Source organism: Bos indicus, chromosome 5 (genome assembly GCF_029378745.1).
Source record: "Bos indicus isolate NIAB-ARS_2022 breed Sahiwal x Tharparkar chromosome 5, NIAB-ARS_B.indTharparkar_mat_pri_1.0, whole genome shotgun sequence".
Classification (NCBI taxonomy): Eukaryota; Metazoa; Chordata; class Mammalia; order Artiodactyla; family Bovidae; genus Bos; species Bos indicus.
Genome location: NC_091764.1, coordinates 105,192,389 through 105,214,722, shown reverse-complemented (window position 1 = coordinate 105,214,722; position 22,334 = coordinate 105,192,389). Strand labels below are relative to the sequence as shown.

The following is a 22,334-nucleotide window of genomic DNA, read 5'->3' as shown; positions in this document are numbered from 1 at the left end:
ATTCTCAAAACAGACGCCACCCAAATAAAGTTACATTCCTACAGGGTGAGGGTGTAGTGGGTTTTAGCTAAGGAAAGAATTTACTTAGCCTAAGGTCTAACGTGATTAATATCAAAGGTTAATACTTATTTCTTCTATATATTCATTAATGTGTGTAAGGGCAGGGGATATGGAGACTTAGCAACAAACATTGGCTCAACAAATGAAAAACCCTTCACCAACACAATTTCTAATTAGCCCATTATACTTATACTAATAGTTTTCTAACTTCTCTAAAGAACCTGTTTTTAGAGGGTTTAAAGCATCTTGTGCCTCTCACGGTTGGGAGGCTGTGAGCAATCACATGTGGCCGGAGGAGCCTGTCAGGCAGGCTAGAGAACCTTCAGAGGAGTTTGTAGGTTAAAACACTCTTATCACGCCCAGGAATTATTATAAACTGGAGCTCTAAGTTAACTCCTTCTCCAAAAGAGGTGGTGGGGGACAGCCCCCCGTAAAGTCAGAGATGTAGGTAAGAGCACAAAGTAGTAAAGTAGGCAGGCTCTGGTTATGGGGGTAGACGCTCGAGGATTTCCAGGGGGACTCCTGAGGCTCGATCCCGCCTTTGCGTATGTCGAGCCTCCTTCCTCATGACCTTTGCCATGGGCAGAGTACCTCACTCTGGCCCCCAACAACGCCTGGTCTCCTGAGCACCTACTGTTTTGGCTGAGCTGCATCTGTTCATCGTGACTTCAGATCTCAGAGGAGGAGGGAACGACCCCCTACTCTGAGACCATGTGCTTTAGATGGAGATCATTTCACCTCCCACTCCCAAGCCCCACAGTGCCAAAGACCATGGAAAGCATCACATTCTTCTGGCTGCAGTGATTGGTTCTGGGTAGGAAGCATGGCTGATCCCAACCAATGAGCTGCAGCAAGACTTTTGCTGATATGGTTGGGAAAGAGGTGGAAGGCTTGTTTCCCACTGGATTTGGACCCAGTATAATACTGGTCTGTAGTTTTGAAACTACAGTCACCATTGACTACAGTAGAGTTGGAAGATGGAGCAAGATTTGGTTTGGGCAGATTGAATCAAGTCTACTCAACTAGAACTACCCTCAACTTTCAATACAGATGCAGTTAAGTCCCTTTGTGTTTAAGCCAGTTCAATCCATTGGAAAATATATTCAGAGGGTCACTGGAAGATCTGATCATCAAGGGCAAGGTCCCTATGGATAGACCTTCCAGACCAACTTCTAGAAGGTCTATATGTGCTTCTAGACCAACCAAAGGAACAGTGTTAGCCTTGGCTTCCCCAGGCAACAAGTCACACTTGTGCTGTTCGTGGCTGCGAGCAGGGGTTGAGGCTTGCATTCTTGAACAAATGTCAGTCTTGCTTCAGAATCTGTCACTGGAAACCTCTTAGAAAGCTGAAGACTTTTCTAGGATCACAGATCTTGGCTCCTCTGGTTGCCAAGCACGCTCTAGGGAGTGTGGGCTCAGTAGCTGTGGTTGTGGCTCACGCGCTTTAGAGCACAGGCTCAGCAGTTGTGGCTTAGATGCCCTGTGGCATGTGGGATCTTAGTTCCTAAACCAGAGATCCAACCTGTGTCCCCCACACTGGCAGGTGGATTCTTAACCACTGGACTACCAGGGAAGTCCCCGTGTTCTATTTGTTTAAATACAAGAGGTATGATCTTGGATCGAGTCCTCCAGGGACCATCACTTAACCAAGGTACAAAAGGGTTAGAGAATTTATTCCCCCTCTGCTTCCTTTTTCTCTTTCTTTGCCCTTCTCAGGTAAATAGTGGAGAGTTCTCTGTTTCTCAGCTTCAGTGATCCCTGTGCTGACAGACTACAATCATGACTCTAACCTGGTCCTCTTGGGAATTCCAGCTACTCTCTCCAGGAGTTAGATGGAAATTCCCCTCTTAGATTTCTTACCATTGTTTTACATGCAACATGACTGGGACCAAATTCATCACATGGATGGTAAAATCAGATTCTCTTAGCATCTTCCCCATCCCTGTCAACGGACCCACAATTTCCCAGTCTTCTGACGTCAGCCCAAACTTCAGGATCATCCTAACTCAGGCTCTCTCTCAGGCCTCTGCTCCCCAGCTTTGTAAGGTATGGCATTAAGTAGCTCATCTTCTCCCCAACTCCGAATTTCTTCCACATTTCTGTCCCAGGCCTTCCATGGCTCATGTCTGAATGGTGCAGCACCTCAGCCACTCTCCTTGAGTTCCTTCAATTCTAACCCATCTTCCACTCTGAGACCAAATTAATTTTCCGAAACCTACACTTTATCCTCTAACTACCTGGCCCTATAAAAGTCCATAACTTCCTACTGTGTCACATTAAAATTCCTATAAGATTTCAAGGTTTCTCAGTATCTACTTCATCCTACCTATTCAAGTCCAACAACACTTTGGCTTATACTACCCATGGAGTTGCTCTATATATTCTATTTTCTTTATTATTCCCTATGTTTATCTCCCAAACACTCTCCTCGCAGACTCTACCAGCTAGCCCCTAAGCATTTATCAAATACCCCAGGTTCATCCCAACCCCCATGACCTGGCTCGTGCTGACTCCATACTATGATATGTTTTTTGCCCGACAACTCTTCACGGCTCCTCCAAGAAGCCTACCCTTTCCATTCCAGCCTCCACCATTCTCCCCCTGCTCCAAACACCCATAAAGCTCATGATCTGTACTAGATATAATCACTGAACAATGTGCAATGTCCCAGAGAGTTCTGTTTTCTTCCCAACCAGACCTTCCCTTGATGGTGAGAATGAACCTATATACCTTTTTGTCTGCTCCAAAATGTCTAGCAAAAGGCACTCAATAAATGTTGGTTGATTCATTTAGAGAACAAGCTTATGGTTCCCAGGGGGAAGGATAGAGGGAAGGAATAGTCAGGGAGTTTGGGATGGACATGGACACACTGTTATATTTAAAACGGATCACCAGCAAGGACCTACAGTATAGCACAAAGAACTCTGCTCAATGTTATGTGGCAGCCTGGATGGGAAAAGAGTTTGGGGAGAATGGATATGTGTATATGTATGGCTGAGTCTCTCTGCCGTCCATCTGAAACTATCAAGGCACTGTTAATCATCTATACCCCAAAACAAAATTAAAAGTTAAAAAAATAAAGTGTTGAAACCTTCCAGTTAAAAAAATATTGGTTGATTCATTGAAATTGATATTTTGGGATCTGGGGCTTGGGGGTAGGAGACCGAGGCTAAGGAGAAGGAGAATGATACAATTCTAGGTCATCTGGAGAGTTACTTGGACTTGCTGCTTCCAGTCCTCCACCGCCCTCCTGCTCCCAATCACCTTACCTGCAGAACTGAACCTCCTGCTCAAACTGGGAGTTCTCGGGCTGCGTTCCCTCCTTCAGCTGGCTGACGTTGAAAAAGGAGAGGGTGTGGTTGACAAAGCCGTGTAGAGTCCCATTGTGACTGTAGGAGTACTGATACACCAGGCGGGGGATGAAGTCGGAGGTGACAGCGATGACAAAAGCCTGGGGGTAGAACCACAAGCACCTGAGGAATGGTCAGGTCGGACGCCATCCAGGTGGCACAGGTCCATCTGGCTAAGAGACGGCCCCCCTCCTGGGCTCCCCATCCAGAGGTGCTGCTCTAATAGAATCCTCATCCTGAGCTCATGTTGCTGACCTGCCTGGCTTTTCCATCTTTGACACATGGAAGGAAACCACGGCTGTCAAGAGAGTGAATTACGGCCACTGAAGAAAAGAATGCGCAGCCAGTTGGGACCATTTGGAGAGGGAGGTCATAAACATCTCGAGATATTTGACTTGATGCTGGCATTGGCCACACCAAAGAGGAGTGGATGGGGTTTTCCTGGTGGTTCAGTGGAATCTGCCTGCCAATGCAGGAGACATGGGTTCAATTCCTGGTCCAAGAAGATCCCACATGTAGCAGAGCAACTAGGTCCGTGCGCCGCAGCTACTGAGCCCGGGCTATAGGGCCCAGGAGCTGAAACTACAAGCCCACATTGAGAGCTACTGAAGCCTGAGTGCCCTGGAGCCCGTGCTCTGCGACAAGAGAAGTCACTGCAATGAGAAGCCCGTGCACCAAAACTAGAGAGTAGCCAGCACTTGCTGCAACTACAGAAAAGCCCACGCAGAACCAAAGACCCAGCACACTTGAAAATAAATAAATCAATAAAATTATTTTTTTTAAAAAGGAACGGAAGACTTTCTGAGAAAATTGTCAATAGTAATGCGTGTGTGCACGCTAAGTCGCTTCAGTCATGTCTCTTTGCGACCCTATGGACTGTAGCCCACCAGGCTCCTCTGTCCATGGGATTCTACAGGCAAGAATACTGGAGTGGGTTGCCATGCCCTCCTCCTCCTTCCCAAGCCAGGGATCAAAAGTGCGTCTCTTATATCTCCCCTGCATTGGCAGGCAGGTTCTTTAGCACTAGCACCACCAGGGAAGTCCAGAGGGCCACTTAAATGTGATGGGCAAGGACATCCAATGGTACACTTGCCCCTGAGTGACACCAGAAAACCAGGCACACTGCGGCTATGGTTCCACAGGGAGCCTACTTCACCACTGTCTCTCAGCGGCTTTTATCCTGTCACATGATGGAAGCCACTCTCACCCATTTTGCTTAGAAAAAGTAAGACACCGAGGGAGAGGAGTAGTTCTTGCTGGATGAAACGCACACACCCGACCTCGCCCCGGGTGTATCCAAGTCCTCTATAAAAGTCTGCGGAGCAAGCCAAACGACAGATGAATGATTGCCTGTTTACATGCAGGAGGACTTTCTGCAAAGAAAATCTTAAATCTTTTTGGCGGGTGTTTATACTGTCCCCGGCACCAACAATTAAAGCTCTTTCAAAAAAGGCAGTTTAGGCATTGTTTTCTAAATGTATATGTGAGTGTGCGGGGCCACAGCCATATGTAACAGTGAGAAACGTACTTCTAATAATCACAGCCGCATTTACAGAGTGTGGACCAGGCATACCCTCATCATCTCTTTTAATTTCTAGAATGACATGATTTGGTGAGACTCTCACCCGCCCCCATTTTTTAACAAATAAGAAGTAAGGGCAGGGAAGTAAAGCTTCTACAATTTTGTTGTCTAGCTGAAAAGTGCTTGGTACTCGAGGCTTTTCCCAGAAGCACGTGCGCTCAGTCGCGTCGGACTCTTTGCGACCCCGTGGACTGTAGCCCACAAGGCTCCTCTGTCCATGGAATTCTCCAGGCAAGAATACTGGAGTGGGTTGCCATGCCCTTGTCCAGGGGATCTTTCCAACCCAGGGGTCGAACCTGCATCTCCTGCATCTCCTGCCTTAGCAAGCAGGTTCTTTACCACTGAGCCACCTGGGAAGCCATTAGCACTCGCAATTACTTCTTTTCTAGAAGCTTCAACTCCAAAGCAGCTATTGATCTATTTTCCAAATGGCACCTGATTTCTCAGCCTTGAGACCTGCACTTCCTACATCAAACATCCCACGTGTGACGGGCTGATCCTCTCTGCCTGTCTGCACACCTCATGTCACTTTATGTGTTCTGAGTGGGGAGCCCGGGCAGAGTCAGTGCTTCTCTCCCCAGGGAACAGGGGCCATGACTTTCTTGCTGTGTGCTGAGCTGACTGATCTGGTCTCAGGAGATGGAAGTGGTGACCCTGCCTGGCCACCGTCTGTAAGGAATGCAGACGCCAAAGGAGCTGTTTGTTGGCTTGGGTCCAGCAGGATTTCCTCTGAAACCTGGACATGTCTGGCAAGGCAGTTAAGGAGGTCGGAGCAGGCAGGACCCCTCTTCTTCCATGTCCTATCTTAAGCAAGCAGTGCTGGAGTCCACAGGGATAATTAAGACTTCATACTGACAACTCAGAGGAATGGCAATTAGGAACTGCAGCCTGGGCGATGCTCCAGGTATTGTTCAGCTCCGGAGTAGAAAAAGAAAGGGGAGAGATGGATAGATATGGGGAATTCTTTCCTCATGATTCTTGGCTCTGAAGAAAGATCTGATCTGGATTCTTAAGGCCAAGGTACGCATTCTGGTGGGTAATTACCTTTCTTTCTCTTAGCAAAATGAACGACAAAGCTGCAGAGCTCTGGCCACAGCCTGATGTGTAAGAAGGCGTGTACTCACTATTAACTGGAGAGGCTAAATGGCAACCCACTTAAGTATTCTTGCCTGGGAAATACCGTGAACAGAGGAGCCTAGCGGGCTACAGTCCACGGAGTCACAAAGAGTCAGACACGACTTAGCGACTAAACAATAAGAACAACAACAACTGTATTAATTAGAGCTCCAAATGGAAGAAGCTGGGAGGCAACAGAACTGGTTTCCTGCCCTGAAGACCTCAGCTCCCCTGGAAAGCCCTTCCCACAGAGAAAAGGTGTCAGGAACGCAAGCACTTACATTGATGATAACAGAGAATTTGCCGATGCCAGAGAGGATATCAAACCAGATCCCTGTTAAGACAGAAAGAGAAGGGCGTCTGGCTCCCTCCCGCCCCCAGCCCAGTGATGACAAGGCTGCAGCCAGAGTGACGCTTTGCAGGCAAGTTACCAGTGGAGCTCTGCCGGGGCCCCCAGAGATGGGCTTGTCTGGAAAGGCTTAGGGGCAGCCGTGTCTGCAAACCCGGGGGCCAGTGTGTGTGTGTGTGTGTGTGTGTGTGTGTGTGTGAATCATCTGACCTCCCAGCACCTGAGAAGAAGAGGGTGAGGGGGCTCAGAGGGGCTGATGAAGCAAGAGCTGCCCCAGGATCCTGGATGCCTGACACAGTGGGAGGGAGGCGGCCTGGGAGACAGGGGGAGGGTCGGAGGGAGGGGATGGGGAGGAGCGGCCCGGCCTCCGGGCAGGAGACATACCGATGTCCTTGGTCCTCACAGCGTCTGGCCGTCTCAGCTCCGTAACGAACTTCTTCGCGTCCAGGCGCACCTCAATGACGTTGTTGAGGAGGGCAAACACAGGTGCCAGAGGAAAGGAGGCCACAAAGAGGGTGACAAAGCCAAACTGGATGACTAGGAGAGAGCAGGGCACGACAGGCAGCAGCTTAGGTGGGCTGTGCCCGGCAGCCCTGGCCCTGTCTCTTCTGACCCGGCTCTCTTGTCCTCCTCGGGCTCAGACTCCCTGTTTGACCTGCCCCACAGCGGGGGTGTCTCTCTCAGCACCTGCAGGCCTAGGGGTCAGTGCTATCACTGGGGTGCAAAGCTCTGTTTAGGTGAGAAGACATGAGAAAAGGAAAAGTCTCAACCCCTTCCTTTCCATCACCTTGTATGTCCAGTCACTAGTTCTGCTCATTGAACTCAGAGGTTAACAAACTTCTTCAGCAAAGGTCTAGGTAGTCAATTTTTTTTTAATGGAACTTTAGTTGATTTATAATATTGTGTCAGGTATATAGCACAAGCATTCAGATACACATATATGGTGGTGGTAAGTTTAGTAGCTCAGTCGTGTCCGACTCTTGCAACCCCGTGGACTGTAGCCCGCCAGGCTCCTCTGTCCATGGGATTTTCCAGGCAAGAATATTGGAGTGGATTGCCATTTCCTTCTCCAGAGGTTCTTCCTGACCCAGGAATCAAACCCATGTCTCCTGCACTGCAGGCAGATTCTTTACCAACTGAGCTACGAGGGAAGCCCATACATATGTATGTACATGTGTTTGTGTATATATGCTGCTGCTGCTAAGTCACTTCAGTCGTGTCTGACTCTGTGTGACCCCATAGACGGCAGCCCACCAGGCTCCGCCATCCCTGGGATTCTCCAGGCAAGAACACTGGAGTAGGTTGCCATTTCCTTCTCCAATGCATGAAAGTGCAAAGTGGAAGTGAACTCACTCAGTCGTGTCCAACTCTTTGCGACCCCATGGACTGCAGCCCACCAGGCTCCTCCATCCATGGGATTTTCCAGGCAAGAGTACTGGAGTGGGGTGCCATTGTCTTCTCCGTGTGTGTGTGTGTGTGTGTGTGTGTGTATAAATTTTTAAGACTCTTTTCCATTATAGGTTACCACAAGGTCTTGAATAGAGTTCCCTGTGCTCTACAGAAGATCTTGTTAGTTATCTATTTTATATATAGCAGTTTGTACCTGCTAATCCCAAACTCCTAATTTACCCCTCCCCTGACAATCTCCCCTTTGATAAGTTTCAATGTCTTAGAGTCTGTTTCTGTTTAGTAAACAAGTTCATATGTATCATTTATTTAAGTGTTTTTTGATGTGGACCATTAAAAAAAAATCTTTACTGAATTTGTTACAATATTGCTTCTGTTTTATGTTTTGGTTTTTTGGCTGCAAGGCATGTGAGTTTAGCTTCCCCACCAGGGATCAAACCTCCCCCCGACCTGCATTGGAAGGTGAAGTTTTAACCACACTGGACTGCCAGGGGAATCCCTGTATTATTTTTCAGATTTGACATATGAGATACAATATTTGCTTTCTCTGGCTGATTCACTTCACTTAGTATGATCATCTCGAAGTCCGTCTATGGTGCTGCCAATGGCAATATTTCATGGTTTTTTATGGCTGAGCAGATAGTAACTATTTCTGTATGGTCTGGTCATATAACTTAACTCTGCCTTTGCAGAGTGAAAACAGCTGGATCCAAACATGGACCAACAGGCTTGGTTATGTTCCAATAAAACTTTATTTACAAAAGCGGTAAATAAAGTGGGCTGGATTCATTTGCTGACCGTTGATGTAACTTGAAAACAATGTCCTACTGTAGCAGAGGAAACTATATTCAATTTACTGTCATAAGCTATGATGGAAAATATGAAAAATAATATATATATATTATATTTTATTTATATATAAAACTGAATCACTGTGCTGTACAGCCGAAATTAACAAACTTATATGTCAACTACACTTCAATAAAGTAAACTTTTAAAAAATCTCCCAGAGTTGGCCACTTCTTGCCCTATCTGTAGTCACTGCCTTATTTAGAAAGTAGATTCATTCATCACACGTGTACCGAGAGCTCATTAAATGTTAGTCATGGTGCCAAGTATTTAAGGAGGCAAAGGTCTGGACTGCCTTCAAGGAGCTGGGTGTGAAGCAGAAGACAGAAATGTACGAAGATGTACAAGGAAACCCGATGTGCACCAAGAGAGAAAGAAAAATGTACTAGACACAGTAGAGACCGGAAGGAGAGAGCTCAAGCCTGCTCAGGGTAGGTACCATGGGGAGTCTCCATATGGACACGGAAGCTTAGATTTGACAGATATCCTGTCCCTGCAGGCAGAATGCATTAAAGACAGCATCTCCCCTCCCCTCCAGAATCAGTGAGGGCAGAGGAGTGGAGGCAGCCTGTGCCAGTCAAATGGCTGTAAGGAGTCCAGGCCCCCATTGCTTCTCCCTGGACAATTGCAACCACCTCCTCCTACCGGCTTTCCTTGTCACGGGAGACCCCGGTTCAATTCCTGGGTTGGAAAGGTCCCTTGGAGAAGGGAATAGGCTACCCACTCCAGTATTCCTGGGTTTCCCTGGTGGCTCACACAGTAAAGGATCCGCCTGCAATGTGAGAGACCTGGATTCGATCCCTGAGTTGGGAAGATCCCACTGAGGAGGGCATGGCAACCCACTACAGTCTTCTTGCCTGGAGAATCCCCATGGGCAGAGGAGCCTGGCGGCTACAGTCCACCAAGTCTCAAAGACTTGGACACGACTAAGCAACCAAGTGCACACACAACGCATCCATCCAGCCCCAAGTCTCCAGGAATCCAAGACCATTGCCTAACCTACCCACAAACCTTTCTGTTGGCTCCTCTCTGTTACTGGATAGAATCCAGATTCCCTATCTCGGGACATAGGTACTGGATTATCTTACCTCTCTAGCCAGCCTCCCAGCACCTCCCACAGCCGTGATGCTTCTGCCAGAATTCCAGGACCCCGAGCTCCTCACCTCCAGATTTCTCCCTGAACCCCTTAGCATTTCCCTTCACTGGCACACAAGCACTCATTCTCCAGCTAGCAAAAGTCTATGCATCCCCAAGAGCAGTCAAATGCTATCTCCTTGGAGAAGTCCGCCTCCCGCCCCCCAACAAAGTGGTTACTTCATTATAGCTGCCACTGTGCGCTGCTGTGATTGATCTACTTGTGATTGATCTCCTGAAGGCAGGGCTCCATCCCTTGGAGTGGTTCAGTATAGATTTGCTGATGCAAAGTTAGACCTGAGTCTCAAGAAAGTCTAATAAGACTTCCCTAGGGCTTCCCTGGTGGCTCAGTGGTATAGAATCTGCCTGCCAATGCCGAAGACATGGGTTCAAACCCTGGTCTGGGAAGATCCCACATGCCGTGGAGCAACTGAGCTCATGCACAACAACTACTGAGCCTGTGCTCTAGAGCCCAAGAGCTGCAACTACTGAAGCCCGTGTGCCTAGAGCCTGTGCTCCCCAACCAAAGAAGCCCCAATGAGAAGCCCATATACCGCAACTAGAGAGTAGCCCTTGCTCGCTGCAGCAGAGAAAAACCACACAGCAATGAAGACCCAGCACAGACAAAAATATATAAAATTATTAAAAAAGACCTCCCTACTTAAAAAAATATTTTATTAATTTATTCAGCTTCATCAGGTCTTCATCGTAACATGCAGGATCTTTAATTGAGGCATACAAGCTCTTAGTTGCAGCTTCTGGAATCTAGTTCTCTAACTAGGAGTTGGACCTGGGCATCCTGCATTGGGAATGTGGAGTCTAGTCTTAGCCATTGGACAACCAAGAGTTCCCTAATTATTAAGGCAAGTTATTAAGCAATTACAAATTGAGAATAGTAAAAATACCACCCAGTCGGTTGAAAAAGGGGTAAATAATATTGCATGTACAAAGTGCTCACAACAATGTCACTTAATAACTGTTCAGTGATACCTGTCCTGTGTATTTTCATTCTTACTGGAGTACAGATGGCTGCAATGTATCCTGTATATGTGTACCTTAAACAGACACATATTTAAGGTATAAACACTGAATGAGAGGCAGAGGCCTCACTTCCAGCCCTGGATGTGTTTTTCACTAGCCTCAGGTCCTTAGGCAATTCTGTTTCACTGGACTTCTGCATCTTCATGTTCAAATTGAAGAAACCACTTTAAATCCCCTTCAGGTCTGATTTGCCGTGGTGCTGTGATTCCCATTCTCTTGGAGAACCTTCAAGATTCTAGGACAGCCACGTAAAGAAAGAAAAACCAGGGGCTTCCCTGGTGACTCAACGGTAAAGAATCCTCCTGCCAGCGCAGGATATGGGTTCGATCCCTGATCCAGGAAGATCTCGCATGCCTCAGAGCAACTAAGCCCATGTGCCACAATTACTGAGCCTGTGCTCCAGAGCCCAGGAGCCGCAGCTACTGAGCCTACCTGCCCCAGAGCCTGCATTCTGCAACTAGAAGCTACCGCAATGAGAAGCCTGAGCACCTCAATGAAGATTTAGCCCTCATTCACTGCACCTAGAGAAAAGCCCACAAAGAAACGAAGACCTGGCACAGCCCAAAATAAATTAATTAATTTTAAAAAAAGGAGAAAAACCAGGATCCAAAGTTAAATTAACAAAATGAAATAAAACTAAAGCAGAAGTTTCGAGACAGAGAGAATGCACAGAACTTCACCAGCACACCTGTTTTGGTCTGGCAGTTTGCTTGAGCCACGGTCAAGAGCTGTGGCTCTCCCTGAACTGGTGTGCTATCCTAGCCATGGTCCATGATGCCCAGGGGATTCCCCGAAGGCCCTAAGAGACCAGCAGCTGCCAGTTGGTGACAAGACATACCAGAAGGCACAGATTTGTCTAGGTCAGGTCCTTGAGATGAACAACTGCCTGGCTAGCTAGCTGGCTGAAAGTGAAAGTAAAGTAGCTCAGTTGTGCCTGACTCTTTGTGACCCCATGGATTGTAGCCTGGCAGGCTCCTCCCTCCATGGGATTTTCCAGGCAAGAGTACTGGAGTGAGTTGCCATTTCCTTCTCCAGGAGGAGAAATCTTCCAAAGCAAGCTTTGGGAGCCAGCTGCAAATGCAGGGTCTATCACATCCCTTAACTCAGGCTTTGCTGAGGAATTCACTTTAGAGTCTGGGGTGGGGTGAGGGCAAGTAGAGAGTGGAGCGGGGTGGAATTAACAAGGAAAGCAAAACAGATGTCAGACTCGTTTTCCAAAGCCTGTAAAATACATGTTTGTATTTAAGTATATAGATGACTCTGTCCTTATTCCTGGGGCTCTAAGTTGGTCTCTTTGGTTCTAATGAGCTCAGGTCTATAGAGGTGATGTTTGTATGAGTGACTTCCTCCAACAGAACTGTTTAAACTCTACAAAGCCCCGTGGAGGACTTAGGGTGGGGGCTGATGGGGGAGAGACGGGGTGGGTTATGTCTGAGAGACTATAAACTGATACAGCCTGTCCTCTCCACACTCATGCGAACGGCACTCAGAAATCCAATGTCCTTCCTTCCAGGATCTTAGGGAAAGTTAGGGCTCTCCACTTCCTCGGCTTCCTCCCAAGGTAGACTTGAGCTCTCTCCTCTGAGGGGGCTGCCCTGATCTTTGCATCTTCCCTTTCTCCAACTCTCCGTCACCAGGTATCTCAGGCTTCGGTCTTGGGTCTACTCAGTGCTAATATTGCCCAGAAATGGTCCCAGCCCCACACTGGGTCTCTCCTCTTGCCTCTTCCAGGCATGTCTGTGTGTTTTACACCGTACAACCTTAAGAGGGTAAGCTCAGCAAAGGCCAGTGACGCCACCACCCTGTCCCTCCTCTGATACTTCTCCAGGGTGTCCTGGGGCCAAGAGAAACCACCCTCTGAAGACGTTCCATGGCCACAGGTGTTACCGGCTTGGACCAGGTACACAGCCCATTTCCAGGAATCCACTTAGAGAGGCAGGAACAAAGAGGAAGCTTTGTTTCATCTTGGGGAAAGAAAAAAAAAAGTATAAAACCATAACCCTCTGGCATACAAATGGCAATTCCAAGACTTGCTCTTTGTTGCCAGAGGTCTACACGCTGTATCAGATGGGCAGCCTTCTGGGGTCGCTTCAGAGGACACAGTGATACCAGCCTTCACCAACACCAAGACTGGCTTCTAAAAATAGCCAGCCTCCACGAGGCTCGGAGCAGGGCCGGAAATCCTCAGCACTCAGCATAATAGAAGCCAGGCTGGCTCCACCAATAACAGATTAGACCTGGGCCAAGCCAATTAGGGAGGAATTCATAAGTTGATTTTCAACAAAATCTTTACAAAGCCTGCTGGCAAGTGCTCCAGAGACACCTAGCTGAAAGCACAGAGGCTGGACAGCCTCGTAAGCACAAACCCCGTTGGTTTTCTCTTCTCAATCCCCAGCAACCAGTCTCCTTTGAAAATATGCAGCTACAGCCCTGTGCTGCCTGATGCAATTAAAATCTTGGCCTTGATTACCTGGGCTTAGGTTAAAATAACAAGGAGTGGATTACACTCGACATTGTCCAGGAAGGACATTTCAGGACGATCGGCTTAAGGAAGAAATAGTGTATTGAGTGGGATAGAGTGGACCAGCCAGGACAGGTGGAAAAGCTCTTGATGGAACACAAGTTGTTTTTCATTTACTCAAAATTCTTCAGTGAACATATCTACACTTCCGTCACACACGCACACACATCCTCACACACGATACCGCCCAGATCTTTGGTATGGCATTCAAGACCTTTGAGATATGACCCTGAGTTAGTTTTGCAGACACACGTGCTCCCCACCCACACTCTGAGCTGACACTGAGCCATGGCACTTGGAGACCGAATCTGCCAGCTTTCCAAGCCTTTGAAAACCATTCGACTTCCCTACGTTCACCACATTTCCCATATTCCTGAGCCTTGGTACATGTCACGGCAATCTATCATTTTCCTCCTCTTCTTGTCTGTTAGATGGATTACCGTTTCTATTCAGGTTCCACTGAACCTCCTCTGTGAAGGGTCTCCCCCACTCTACTCCCCATCCCTCCTCCAGGCAGAACTGGGAGCCCGGGCACCTCTCCTCCCCACTCCCATAATGCCCTGCACACGTTCCTCTCCTTGTTTATCTGACTTGCGCCCTGAACCACAAGCTCCTTTGAGATCATGGACGTTTTTGACTCTTCCGAGGCCCCACCATTTTGTGTGGTGTCCTTCCTGTAGCAGATGTTGAGAGGTTATCTTGTTTCGTGAATATGAACTTAATGTCACCAGCTGTAAATACTAAACAAACACGAAAAGAGGCAGACGACTGAAATGTGTGAATGGAAATCATTGTGCTTAGTGATGGGGAGGGAGGGGAGGCCATGAGGTTCTAACATGCCTCTGACACGTCCACATGGACAGCCTCAGCTCTGTCACGCACACAGAAGGCTTTGGAGAAAGTCGGTTTTAAAAGCCATCAGTTAGGAGAGTCTAACTCTAAAGAAAGTAACTAGCTTTCTAAAATACTTTCCATAATTTAGTAATTGTATAATATAGTCAGTTTAAAGGGATTAAAAGCTGGAGGTTTAAGAATCTTCCCTGTTGAGATTTCCCTGGAGGTCCAATGGTTAAGACTCTGTGCTTCCAATGCAGTGTCTGGTTCCAACCCTGGTGGAGGAACTAAGATCCCACATATGGTGAGGCTGGAAAAAAAAAAAAAAAATTCTCCCCATCATGAGCCTCTAATAAGCAATGGAAGGGAAGGACTCAGGAATATGTTGGCATGAGTCTGTCTCCTCACTCAGGAGGTGGTCACTGAAAAGATTCAGCTAGAAACAGCTCATGAATATAAACACTTAAGTAAAAATAAAGCATGGGAAGGTCCTCACTGTTTCTTTCATCAGCCTGCATTTCCAGACAGTGTCCAGTGATCCCCTTCTCCTAAGGACAAGGAAGACAACTGTGCTCGGCACTCACTGTCTGGTGTGAAAAAGATTTGTAAGTGTTGATGGACCACACAAGCAGGAAGAGTTAGCAGAAGGCACATGAGCAGCTTTCTTGGAATGGACCTCTATCACTTAGGAAAATAGTAAAAGTCTTGACAGTAGAAGCATAAGAAGGCTCTCAATATCCATCATCCATTACTTATTCATTCATTCACTCGTTCATCAAACAAGCATCTACTGGGCACAGTCTAGATACTGAGCACCATGCTCACTGCTAAGGAAGCAAAGATGAACAGATTACTGTGTAATGTCTGATTCTTTGCAACCCCAGGGACTGCAGCACGCCAGGCTACTCTGTCCTTCCAAGAGTTCACAGGATATAGTGGGGAAGACGGACATGTAAGCAAATCCTGGCTATGTCTTGGAGTCAGACTTTTAATGGCAGCATTAACAGAGCACAGTACGAGGGGAGGAGTAACTCAGCCCCCGCCCCCAGCAGGAACGTGGAGAGACTCACAACCATTGGGTTTGACTTGAAGAACAAGTCAAAGAGGCCTCTGAAGGTTTTCTGCATGTTTGGTTGATTAGTTAGTGTTCCTTGCTCAGTCATGTCTGATTCTATGCAACCCCAATGGACTGTAGCCTACCAGGTTCTTCTGTCCATGGGATTTTCCAAGCAAGAATACTGGAGTAGATTGTCATTCCCTTCTCCAGGGGACCTTCCAAACTCGGGGGTCAAACCTGGGTATCCTGCATTGCAGGCAGATTCTTTACCATCTGAGCCACCAGGGAAGCCCCTAGTGTGTTTGGTAATTGAGGTCTCTTTTGCCAATCCATTCATCAAATTTACAGACTACTGAGGAAATAAAGACAATAGGTGGAATTCCCTTTCAATCTCCAAAGGATCACCTGGGGTTTATATAAGGCTGTTGCTAAGCAAGTTCAGTTGCTAAGTCATGTCTGACTCTTCAACCCCATGGACTGCAGCATGCCAGGCTACTCTGTCCTTCACAATCTCCTGGAGTTTGCACAAACTCATGTCCATTGAGTCAGTGATGCCATCCAACAGTCTCATCCTCTGCTGCCCCCTTCTACTTTTGCCTTCAGTCTTTCCCAACATCAGTCTTTACCAGTGAATCAGGTCCTCACATCAGGTGACCAAAGTATTGGAGCTTCAGTTTCAGCAACTGTCCTTCCGATGAATATTCAAGGTTGATTTCCTTTAGTACTGACTGGTTTGATCTCTTTGCTGTCCAAGGGACTCTCAAGAGTCTTCTTCACCACAATTCAAAAGCATCAGTTCTTTGGCACTCAGCCTTCTTTATGGTCCAGCTCTCATTATATATATATATATATATATATAATGGATTGGACTCAACTCAGAAACCCTGGAAGTTGTAACAGGAAAGACCAGCCTTGAAGTCATAGCTTAAGTATTAAGAATTTAAGGCCTACAAATCAACACAGCACCAGGACAGATCAGCAAGGGTGCTTTTTTTCATTTCTTTGTGGTTAAGAGAGACTCAGTTCCCACTGTTCCTCATCCCTTGTGAATTGTGAAATAGTAATTCCTCTGGACAAAGGTGATAGGACCAATGCCTCTCTGAGAGTTCTGCTCCTCATGAACTTAAGAGTCTGGCTATTCCAGTCGATCTCAGGTTGATGGTAGACACAGACCAGTCCATAAGCATCCCTCTTGGCTACCCTGGAAATAGAACTTAGGGTCGTGGGAGTCTTCAGATGTGAACTCCACGGATGGCCACAGAAAAAGGCAGGAAATTTTGGTTCTCAGCCACAGGGGGCTTAAAGGCCTGGAGACTATGGTCTTCTGGAAAAATCTTCCCATTTCTCCTATCTTCTATGAGAAAAATTCCAGACCCTCAGAGGTCATGGAGCTTCAACCAACAATTCCTAAACACCCACCATGTGCAGGCAGCTTGCTCTCCTGTTCATAAAATAATCTCTGGTATTAAGTATTATTATCTCCACTGTACAAGTGAGAAAACAGACTCAGACAGGTGAAATAATTTTCCCAAGGCCACACACCTAGAAACTGATGAAGCTGGGAAACAAAGATAGTTTCTGACGCCAAAGGAGTTCCAGGTCCTTTCGCTGCACAGAAATGTAAATATTCAACCCTAAAGTTTCAGCATTCCTCTCCCTGCACCCCCACCTCGGTTACCCTCAAGCATCTAGGTTTCCTTTGGGGGAGCTTCTCCAATCTGATTTCTAATCTTTTTGTCAGAGAATGAACCTTTATGAACACCAGCATCCTCATCAGTCTGTACAGATGTGTTCCCTTCCCAGGTGTCTTCACCACATATGCGTGTCTTCTGTGGGGGGGGGGGGGGGCACGCTGCAGCTGAACTTGACATTTTCTGTGCCACTGCTCCATCTGCCATGCATTCGTGGCACCTAAAAAATCTTACATCAGCTTCCTAAAATTAGAGAGCATTGAGTTTCCGAGCTCTGTCAATTCACTTCTGATTTTCAGAGAACTACTTGGTGAATTTTCAGCCAATGTTTATTGAGTAAACATATGAAAGGCTTGGCTGACTCGCTCTTGTTTACTTTTTCCACCTCCAAAGTGGTATGTGAAGGCCAGTTACCCAGGCACATTCCCTTCCTCCACTCCCCCATCCATTTACCCATCATCTATCTTCACATCTACCCATCCAGGCAGGGGTGATGCAGTCAGTGAGGTGGAAAAGCAATGAAAATAGTCAAGCTTAAGAGAAATTCCCAAGCAACAAATCCCCGAGGACCTTTATTTGCTTTATCCCTTTGTCCTTACATCTTCTTAGAGCGTGAGGACAAAGTCAATGAAAAGAACACGTATGTAGGTGTACGGAGTTTTGGGAAAAAGGAAATAAGGAACAGACAAAGGAGGGAGACACAAATACACAACCTCTAAGGACCCACAACTGGGCTGCGAGTACACTCTTAGCTTGGCTGACAGCAAGAAGAGAAATGGGAACACAAGCGAGTTCTCAGTATCTTAACCTAAAATATTGCCTCCATTCACTCTGTCCCTCCATCATTCATTTCTCAAGCATAACTGGGCATCTCCTCTATACCAGGAGCCTTCCAGGCATGGTATCCAAATACACCCTTGCCTTTTCTCTTAAGTCTTTGTGGGGAAAGGGGCTCCGAGCACAGACAATGACAAGCAACGTGGGCTTCAAAAGAAAAGGAGAGACATGACCTGTGATTCACCCTCCTTCCCAGAAATACCACAATGAGACCCTGGATGCTGCCCGAACTGTATTTAAATGGCATTTGAAGAAGATGGTAGGTACCTGATTATCCAGTGGGATGACTCAGTTTGTATAAACAGGATGGCTCCAGGAAAGGAATTTCCTGGTTCTCGGAGCCACTGCTTTGCAGTGCACACACTTGGGGCTGTGTGACAAAACATGCAGGCTTCAGCACTGATGTTGGACAGATATTCTGGAAATTCTCATCACTTACAGCTAAGGCTGCCTTGGGACTTGTTTTCTACATCAGTCTTTCTTGGAAATGTAGAAATTACCCAGTGTGGTCCCTACTGTCCATGACCAAACAATATGACTGTTGGAAAGAATCTTGGATGCCACCTAAGTCATTGCTCTCTCTGAAGCCTCATTCCCTTCCATGCTTTGTAAGTGGCCACGTTTACTTGATCATTTCCACAGTGGACTACTCTGTGATGCTTGGAGCCAGCTCTTCCCATTGTTCTTTATTCTCTGGCTCATTTGCAAGTCACTGAGACTCTGGGATATTTGTTATGAAGCATAATCATATCAGGAGTTGACTATTACATGGGGTATTTTGCCTGGCCTATCCAGATAATTTTACAAGTTCATCCACTTGTATTGCTGGATAAGACCTGCCCTTAAGGGGATAGAATTCCCCTAATTAAAGACTTCCCTGGTAGCTCCCTGGCAGAAGGAAATGGCAACCCATTCCAGTAATCTTGCCTGGAGAATTCCATAGACAGAGGAGCCTGGCATAGGGTTGCAAAGAGTCAGGCATGACTGAGCAACGATCACTCACTGGTAGCTCAGCAGGTAAAGAATCTGCCTGCTATGTAGAAGACTCAGATTTGATCCCTGGGTAAGGAAGATCCTCTGTAGGATGAAATGGCAACCTCCTCCAGTATTCTTGCCTGGAAAATCCCAGGGATGGATGAGCCTAGTACGCTTCAGACTATGGGGGCACAAAGAGTCAGACATGCCTGAAGTGACTTAGCATGCACAATGATAAGAATAGGCTTCCAGGATTGGAAGAATCAACATAGTGAAAATGAGTATACTACCCAAAGCAATTTATAGATTCAATGCAATCCCTATCAAGCTACCAACAGTATTCTTCACAGAGCTAGAACAAGTAATTTCACAATTTGTATGGAAATACAAAAAACCTCAAATAGCCAAAGTGATCTTGAGAAAGAAGAATGGAACTGGAGGAATCAACCTACCTGACTTCAGGCTCTACTACAAAGCCACAGTTATCAAGACAGTATGGTACTGGCACAAAGACAGAAATATTGATCAATGGAACAAAATAGAAAGCCCAGAGATAAATCCACGCACATATGGACACCTTATCTTTGACAAAGGAGGCAAGAATATACAATGGATTAAAGACAATCTCTTTAACAAGTGGTGCTGGGAAATCTGGTCAACCACTTGTAAAAGAATGAAACTAGAACACTTTCTAACACCATACACAAAAATAAACTCAAAATGGATTAAAGATCTCAATGTAAGACCAGAAACTATAAAACTCCTAGAGGAGAACATAGGCAAAACACTCTCTGACATACATCACAGCAGGATCCTCTATGACCCACCTCCCAGAATATTGGAAATAAAAGCAAAAATAAACAAATGGGACCTAATTAACCTTAAAAGCTTCTGCACATCAAAGGAAACTATTAGCAAGGTGAAAAGACAGCCTTCAGAATGGGAGAAAATAACAGCAAATGAAGCAACTGACAAACAACTAATCTCAAAAATATACAAGCAACTCCTACAGCTCAACTCCAGAAAAATAAATGACCCAATCAAAAAATGGGCCAAAGAACTAAATAGACATTTCTCCAAAGAAGACATACAGAGGGCTAACCAACACATGAAAAGATGCTCAACATCACTCATTATCAGAGAAATGCAAATCAAAACCACTATGAGGTACCATTTCACACCAGTCAGAATGGCTGCGATCCAAAAGTCTACAAATAATAAATGCTGGAGAGGGTGTGGAGAAAAGGGAACCCTCTTACACTGTTGGTGGGAATGCAAACTAGTACAGCCACTATGGAGAACAGTGTGGAGATTCCTTAAAAAACTGGAAATAGAACTGCCTTATGATCCAGCAATCCCACTGCTGGGCATACACACTGAGGAAACCAGAAGGGAAAGAGACATGTGTACCCCAATGTTCATCGCAGCACTGTTTATAATAGCCAGGACATGGAAGCAACCTAGATGTCCATCAGCAGAAGAATGGATAAGAAAGCTATGGTACATATACACAATGGAGTATTACTCAGCCATTAAAAAGAAAACATTTGAATCAGTCCTAATGAGGTGGATGAAACTGGAGCCTATTATACAGAGTGAAGTAAGCCAGAAGGAAAAACACCAATACAGTATACTAACGCATATATATGGAATTTAGAAAGATGGTAACAATAACCCTGTGTACGAGACAGCAAAAGAGACACTGATGTATAGAACAGTCTTATGGACTCTGTGGGAGAGGGAGAGGGTGGGAAGATTTGGGAGAACGGCATTGAAACATGTAAAATATCATGTATGAAATGTATGATATAAAATATCATGTATGAGATGCCAGTCCAGGTTCAATGCACGATACTGGATGCTTGGGGCTGGTGCACTGGGACAACCCAGAGGGATGGTATGGGGAGGGAGGAGGGAGGAGGGTTCAGGATGGGGAACACATGTATACCTGTGGCGGATTCATTTTGATATTTGGCAAAACTAATACAATTATGTAAAGTTTAAAAATAAAAAATAAATAAAAAAAAAAAGAATAGGCTTCCTTGGTGGCTCAGCAGGTAAAGAATCTGCCCACAGTGCAGGAGATGAAAGAGACCTAAGTTCGATTCCTGGGTCAGGAAGATCCCCTGGAGGAGGAAACGGCAATCCAGTCCAGTATTCCTACTTGAAAAATCTCACGGACAGAGGAGTCTGGGAGCCTACAGTCCAAAGGGTGGCAAAGAGCAGATACGACTGAGCGACTAAGAATGCATGTACGCATCTCCTAATTAAAAGCACCTCAAAATAAGTAAGCTTGGCCCCTGGGGGGAGGGGAAGAGGCAGACTGTTCCAGCTAAATCAATATAGCCAGGGTGTCTGGACAGCTTTGAAAAACGGTGATGTCTGGGAACTTCCCTAGTGGTCCGGTGGTTAAGACTCCGCCTTCCGATGCAGGGGGTGCAGCTAAGATCCCACATGCCTCACAGGCCCAAAAGTCAGGATATAAACATCAGGAGCTATATTGTAACAAATTCAATAAAGACTTAAAAAAAAGAAAAACGGTGACGTCTGTAGAATCCAACTGTCACCTTGTCTTCAAGTTCTATTGAAATAGAGGATCATGTTTTTCATTCTTTATTCTTCTTCCTTCATCTTCAGACATTTATTGAGTACCTACTGTATGCCAGGTCCTGGTGACTAAGACACAAGTCTCTCCCTCAAGAAGCTCACATCACAATTTAGTGAATAACATGAAGCTAAGCCATTACCCTTCAGCTGTGTCACTTACAATCCCATGGACAGAGGAGCCTGGCTGGCTACAGTCCACAGGGTCGGAAAGAATCAGACATGACTTAGCGGCGAAACAACAGCAACAATTTGTTTGATAAAACGGTGGTAAGACTTTATCAAGAGGTTCTTTTGGAACGTGTCCCCAAACTCCCCTTAGAGGATTAAATTCCAGTCTATGTTTTTATGCTAAATGTCCATGCTGTCGAAGTCGAAGGCTGCAAGTGTCCGGAGACTTTCGCTCGCCGCTTTGAAAGCAAAGAAAGGATTTCCTCTCTCGTCAGGGCCCTGAGGAAAGCCCCACAACTGGGCTGGGAGGGGTGTGCGGCCAAGGAGCTTCGAAGCCCACGCCTGGGGTTGGGGACGGGTTGGGGACGCTGATGATTAATGTCACGGCTGCTCCTGGCCCCAGCATTCTAACCTCAGCTCTGAGCCGGGGAGGGGGGATTTACCTTGAAGTCCTTTCTAGTAAGCTCTTCAGGAAAAGGGTTTGATATTGGAGATTCCCTGGAAAGCCCGCTGCTCCCCTCGCAGGTTTCTGCAGCCTAATCCCCCACTCTCGGGTTTCTCTTTGTCTGGAGCCAGCCCATCCCCACCACCAATCCCGTGCCGCCGCCCCCAGACTCCCGGCTTCCCCTTCACCTCGAGGCCCCTCCCCCAGGCCTGCTGGGCCACAGTTCCAGCTCCATTTAGAAAAAAATACAAATATAATACATCTCTGGCAGCAACCTCCCTGGATGATGACCTGCCTCGCCATTACAACCG

General features: G+C 46.5%; 1 protein-coding gene across 1 annotated transcript in view; it reads right to left on the bottom strand.

Annotated features, from left to right (window-relative positions):
• ANO2 (anoctamin 2) overlaps positions 1-22,334 on the bottom strand; it is a 337,179-nt gene that overhangs the window by 12,409 nt on the left and 302,436 nt on the right. Inside the window, exons 21-23 of the mRNA XM_070788788.1 lie at positions 6,842-6,994; positions 6,390-6,442; positions 3,330-3,511 (exon numbers count right to left, since the gene is read on the bottom strand). Of these exons, the coding sequence (XP_070644889.1) occupies positions 3,330-3,511; positions 6,390-6,442; positions 6,842-6,994 (388 nt within the window). The remainder of the gene's footprint in view (positions 1-3,329; positions 3,512-6,389; positions 6,443-6,841; positions 6,995-22,334) is intronic.